This window comes from Anomaloglossus baeobatrachus, chromosome 11 (genome assembly GCF_048569485.1).
Source record: "Anomaloglossus baeobatrachus isolate aAnoBae1 chromosome 11, aAnoBae1.hap1, whole genome shotgun sequence".
In the NCBI taxonomy this organism is placed as follows: Eukaryota; Metazoa; Chordata; class Amphibia; order Anura; family Aromobatidae; genus Anomaloglossus; species Anomaloglossus baeobatrachus.
In genome coordinates, this window is record NC_134363.1 from 59,902,073 (window position 1) to 59,908,697 (window position 6,625).

General features: G+C 48.5%; 1 protein-coding gene across 1 annotated transcript in view; it reads right to left on the reverse strand.

Annotated features, from left to right (window-relative positions):
* The window catches only part of DNAAF3 (dynein axonemal assembly factor 3), a 47,816-nt gene extending 46,249 nt beyond the window's left edge, over positions 1 to 1,567 (reverse strand). The window contains exons 1-2 of the mRNA XM_075327650.1: positions 1,486 to 1,567; positions 1,326 to 1,406 (exon numbers count right to left, since the gene is read on the reverse strand). Of these exons, the coding sequence (XP_075183765.1) occupies positions 1,326 to 1,401 (76 nt within the window). The 5' untranslated portion in view covers positions 1,402 to 1,406; positions 1,486 to 1,567. The remainder of the gene's footprint in view (positions 1 to 1,325; positions 1,407 to 1,485) is intronic.
* Between the last annotated feature and the right edge of the window lie 5,058 nt (positions 1,568 to 6,625).

Below are 6,625 nucleotides of genomic sequence, written 5' to 3' on the forward strand. Positions count from 1 at the left end.
TGATGGATTTATTTGGACTTTGCAAAGGCATTTGATACTTTTAATGAAGCTCCAGAAGCAAGGACTAGGGGAAACAATAAGCAGATGGGTAAGGAATTGGCTAAAAGATAAGATACAACGTTGTTACAAACCACTTTACCGGGCTCAGCTAGACTTTAGATATAGTTTAGTTTGGGACCTGGACTTGACCTAAAATTGATCCTGGAAGCCCACTAGAAGTAACAGAGGGGAGGGCTGAGCACAACGATGCTTGACCAAGTGGTTAGCGTATGAAGAGCACCCACATGATAAAATTGGACACTTATTTTTAATAAAGTCTGTCAGTTTCTTTCATCTCTAGTCATAAATGGAACATTCTCTAAATGTGCCATAGTCAGCAGTGGGGGCCGCAGGGATCTGTGCTAGGACCAACTCTTTTTAATCTCTATTAATGACCTTGTGGATGAGATTGATAGTAAAGTGTTGCACCAGTGTAGGTAGGTGGGGGGGAGGGAAGCTGCGTTGCACCAGCGTAGGTGGGGGGGAGGGAAGCTGCGTTGCACCAGCGTAGGTGGGGGGGGAGGGAAGCTGCGTTGCACCAGCGTAGGTGGGGGGGGAGAGGGAAGCTGCGTTGCACCAGCGTAGGTGGGGGGGGAGAGGGAAGCTGCGTTGCACCAGCGTAGGTGGGGGGGGGGGGAGGGAAGCTGTGTTGCACCAGCGTAGGTGGGGGGGGGGAGGGAAGCTGTGTTGCACCAGCGTAGGTGGGGGGGGGGGGGGGAAGCTGTGTTGCACCAGCGTAGGTGGGGGGGGGGGGAAGCTGTGTTGCACCAGCGTAGGTGGGGGGGGGGGGAAGCTGTGTTGCACCAGCGTAGGTGGGGGGGGGGGGGGAAGCTGTGTTGCACCAGCGTAGGTGGGGGGGGGGGGGAAGCTGTGTTGCACCAGCGTAGGTGGGGGGGGGGGGGAAGCTGTGTTGCACCAGCGTAGGTGGGGGGGGGGGGGAAGCTGTGTTGCACCAGCGTAGGTGGGGGGGGGGGGGAAGCTGCGTTGCACCAGCGTAGGTGGGGGGGAGGGAAGCTGTGTTGCACCAGCGTAGGTGGGGGGGAGGGAAGCTGTGTTGCACCAGCGTAGGTGGGGGGGGAAGCTGTGTTGCACCAGCGTAGGTGGGGGGGAAGCTGTGTTGCACCAGCGTAGGTGGGGGGGGGGGGGGGGGGGGAAGCTGTGTTGCACCGGCGTGGGGGGGGGGGGAGCAGCACATCATACACCAGATAGGGGGTGCACCCTGTACAGAGGACGCACGGGACCCCGGCCACACCACCGTGCACCATGGCTGCAAGGGTCGCACTTACACTTCATCTGAAGGTCTAAGGCAGGGCTGAAGCCCCACAAGGTCGGGTACACCTCGCCACAGTCTGCAGCCGCCATGGACACTGCAAACGAAGACAAACACATCACACACCGGATCCTCCGCAGCGCACTGTCCCGACAGGAGCGGATACTCACTCCTACCCCGATATATCGCAGCATAAACTGAAGGCGACAGAACTATCGCAACTTCACTCAGCCATTCAAATTAATAAATGAACCCCGCTATGGATAAGACAAACCTCCAAACCAGGCCCTCTGTTGGCCAATAGAAAGCTAGAAGCGCATGATTGACTCTGAGGAGAACCAATAAAAAGCCACGAGGGGCGGGTCAGAGGAGGAGTACACCGCCTGTTAGGCTAGGTTGTGCTGACAGCGAAGCTTTCAGTTGCTATGGTGATGGCAGGCAGCAGAATGTTTTGCACCTGTTGTTTCTATAGCTCTGGCGGAGTGTGCGGGGCAGGCCGCAAAGCTGCAGAGTCCGGGGCTGGGTGCACTAACTTTATAATAAAGTGTATTATAAAGGATCCTGCACACACTACACTGCACAGTCCTGTGCTGGGGGTGCACTAACTTATAAATGTGTATAATAATGGCTCCTGCACACACTACACTGCACAGTCCTGTGCTGGGGGTGTACTAACTTATAATAAAGTGTATAATAAAGGCTCCTGCACACACTACACTGCACAGTCCTGTGCTGGGGGTGCACTAACTTATAAATGTGTATAATAATGGCTCCTGCACACACTACACTGTACAGTCCTGTGCTGGGGGTGCACTAACTTATAAATGTGTATAATAATGGCTCCTGCACACACTACACTGCACAGTCCTGTGCTGGGGGTGTACTAACTTATAATAAAGTGTATAATAAAGGCTCCTGCACACACTACACTGCACAGTCCTGTGCTGGGGGTGTACTAACTTATAATAAAGTGTATAATAAAGGCTCCTGCACACACTACACTGCACAGTCCTGTGCTGGGGGGTGCACTAACTTATAATAAAGTGTATTATAAAGGATCCTGCACACACTACACTGCACAGTCCTGTGCTGGGGGTGCACTAACTTATAAATGTGTATAATAATGGCTCCTGCACACACTACACTGCACAGTCCTGTGCTGGGGGTGCACTAACTTATAATAAAGTGTATAATAAAGGCTCCTGCACACACTACACTGTACAGTCCTGTGCTGGGGGTGTACTAACTTATAAATGTGTATAATAATGGCTCCTGCACACACTACACTGTACAGTCCTGTGCTGGGGGTGTACTAACTTATAATAAAGTGTATAATAAAGGCTCCTGCACACACTACACTGCACAGTCCTGTGCTGGGGGTGTACTAACTTATAATAAAGTGTATAATAAAGGCTCCTGCACACACTACACTGCACAGTCCTGTGCTGGGGGTGTACTAACTTATAATAAAGTGTATTATAAAGGCTCCTGCACACACTACACTGCACAGTCCTGTGCTGGGGGTGTACTAACTTATAATACAGTGTATAATAAAGGCTCCTGCACACACTACACTGCACAGTCCTGTGCTGGGGGTGTACTAACTTATAATAAAGTGTATAATAAAGGCTCCTGCACACACTACACTGCACAGTCCTGTGCTGGGGGTGTACTAACTTATAATAACGTGTATAATAAAGGCTCCTGCACACACTACACTGTACAGTCCTGTGCTGGGGGTGTACTAACTTATAATAAAGTGTATAATAAAGGCTCCTGCACACACTACACTGCACAGTCCTGTGCTGGGGGTGTACTAACTTATAATAAAGTGTATTATAAAGGCTCCTGCACACACTACACTGCACAGTCCTGTGCTGGGGGTGTACTAACTTATAATACAGTGTATAATAAAGGCTCCTGCACACACTACACTGCACAGTCCTGTGCTGGGGGTGTACTAACTTATAATAAAGTGTATAATAAAGGCTCCTGCACACACTACACTGCACAGTCCTGTGCTGGGGGTGTACTAACTTATAATAACGTGTATAATAAAGGCTCCTGCACACACTACACTGTACAGTCCTGTGCTGGGGGTGTACTAACTTATAATAAAGTGTATAATAAAGGCTCCTGCACACACTACACTGTACAGTCCTGTGCTGGGGGTGCACTAACTTATAATAAAGTGTATAATAAAGGCTCCTGCACACACTACACTGCACAGTCCTGTGCTGGGGGTGCACTAACTTATAATAAAGTGTATAATAAAGGCTCCTGCACGCTCTACACTGCACAGTCCTGTGCTGGGGGTGTACTAACTTATAATAAAGTGTATAATAAAGGCTCCTGCACGCACTACACTGCACAGTCCTGTGCTGGGGGTGTACTAACTTATAATAAAGTGTATAATAAAGGCTCCTGCACGCACTACACTGCACAGTCCTGTGCTGGGGGTGTACTAACTTATAATAACGTGTATAATAAAGGCTCCTGCACACACTACACTGCACAGTCCTGTGCTGGGGGGTGCACTAACTTATAATAAAGTGTATAATAAAGGCTCCTGCACACACTACACTGCACAGTCCTGTGCTGGGGGTGCACTAACTTATAATAAAGTGTATAATAAAGGCTCCTGCACACACTACACTGTACAGTCCTGTGCTGGGGGTGCACTAACTTATAATAAAGTGTATAATAAAGGCTCCTGCACACACTACACTGTACAGTCCTGTGCTGGGGGTGCACTAACTTATAATAAAGTGTATAATAAAGGCTCCTGCATGCACTACACTGCACAGTCCTGTACTGGGGGTGCACTAACTTATAATAAAGTGTATAATAAAGGCTCCTGCACGCACTACACTGTACAGTCCTGTGCTGGGGGTGCACTAACTTATAATAAAGTGTATAATAAAGGCTCCTGCACACACTACACTGTACAGTCCTGTGCTGGGGGTGTACTAACTTTATAATAAAGTGTATAATAAAGGCTCCTGCACGCACTACACTGTACAGTCCTGTGCTGGGGGGTGCACTAACATAATAAAGTGTATACTAAAGTTTTGGGATTTTGACACTGTTTTGTTGCCAATGAGGCGCTGATTGAGTAGTCAGATTTTTATTTCATGCACAGACGCCTTAAAAACTAGCATGTTTCTGGGTTTTAAGGGTATGTACACATGCTGCAGATTTGGTGCAGGAATGTTCTGCATGAAATCTGCAACTTCTGGTAGAAAACGCACCGAAAAATGTTTTTGGTGCTTTTTTGGTGCATTTTTTTCCATTTTTTTTTCTGAAGTCAATGGCTGAAAGGGCTAAAAAATGCAGGGAAAAAAAAATACCCTAACAATTAACATTCTGCTGATTTTTTTTTCTGCACCAAAATCTGCACCAAAACTGCAAGAAAACAAACGACAACACTTCACAAATCTCATAAACTTTGCTGGATTCAGGATATAGACATGCAGATTTTGGTACAGATTTCTCAAAAAAAGCCTCAAAATCTGCATCAAATCTGCATAAAAAACCCCACCGTGGCTACGTGCACACATGGCAGATTTGTTTGCAGACATGTTCTGGCAGAAAAACTGCTGCTGCAAAAAAATGTGCATTTTTACCACAAATTGCCGAGTTTTTACCATGATTTGCAGATTTTTTTGGTGCTTTTTTTGTGTTTTTTTTTAATTGCTTTCAATGTAAAAACGCAGTAAGACTTGACATGCTGCAGTTTTTTTCTGAAACAAAATCTGCAAGGAACAAATCCTGAACGTGTGCACAACACTTCAGAAGTCCCATAGACTTTGCTGGCATCAGGATTTCCTTGAAGATTTCTGAAATCTGCAAGAAAAAATACGGCAAAAACGCACCATGTGCACACAGCCTCTGTAATCGAATCAAGTAGGTCAGACACTTGAACGGGCTCGATTCAAGTAATGAGTATAATGGAAGCCAATGGTAAATGTGGCGCCCCTGAGGCTTCAGTCGCCACAGGGTACTGCATCTCACTTTAGGTGCAGTTGTCGCGGGCGGAGGAGGGGACGCTGCGCTCTCCCACTGCTCGGGTCCGGCTGCCGCTGCTGCTGCGGCTTGCTGCTGCTCGGTGGCTCGAGCGATGGGCCGGATCCCGGGGACTCGAGTGGCACTCCTCGCCCGTGAGTGAAAAGGGGATTGGTTTTGGGGATTTATTGTCCGTGACGCCACTCTCCCTAAACTGATCTCTAAGGCCGGTTTCACACATCCGGCTTTTCGCTGGTTTGCCGGATCCGGCGCTCTCCCGTACAGACAATACAGTACAGTGACAGCGCTGTAACTTCCGGGTCACATGCGCCGGTCACATGACAGCACGTGACCGGCGCTTGTTGCGCTGTCACTGTACTGTAGTCACTGTATGGGAGAGCGCCGGATCCGGCAAACCGGCAAAAAGCCGGATGTGTGAAACTGGCCTAACTGTTCTCACTAAACTCTAACTTCATCTCCTGGTTTTCCCGCCTCCAGGGCTGTGAACTCCTCGATGGGCGGAGCCAACCGCCTGGCCCACCCCTGGTGTGGACATCAGCCCCTGGAGGAAGGCAACAAGGATTTTTGTGTAGCTTTGGTGTACCTATCCGGGGTGTAGGGTGTGGTGGTGTCATGACCTGTGACCCCTGGCTTGCCCAGGGCGTCACACAGTACTCATCCCGGGTAAGGAAAAGGTTAATCGCTGGTGTTTCTCACATTCAAAAACCACACACAGTTAGGTGCTTTCCCACCATCAGGAGGCATGGGACTTTCCCGGTCACTAGGATAACCACCTGGGGGGGGCGCCACTTGGGGAAAAGGAAAGAGCATCTCACACTTAGTTTTGCCTCGGGCACTAGTGATGGGCAGTCCGGCTCTTTTTGGTGATCCGGTTCCCATGGCTCCACTCACCAAAAAGAGATGGCTCATTTGGATCGTTCTCGGCTCCTTATTAGCCCCTTCAGCCCCCGGGCACTTTCCGTTTTTGCATTTTTGTTTTTTGCTCCCCTTCTTCCGAGAGCCGTAACTTTTCTATTTTTCCGTCAATCTTGCCATATGAGGGCTTATTTTTTGCGGGACAAGTTGTACTTTTAAATGAAATCATAAGTTTTACCATATGGTGTACTGGAAAGCAGCAAAAAAATTCCAAGTGTGGAAAACCTGCAAAAGAAGTGTGATGGCACAATAGTTTTTGGGATGTTTTATTCACGGTGTTCACTATATGGTAAAACTGATGGGTCATTGTGATGCCTGAGGTCGGTGCGAGTTTGTAGACACCAAACATGTATAGGTTTACTTGTATCTAAGGGG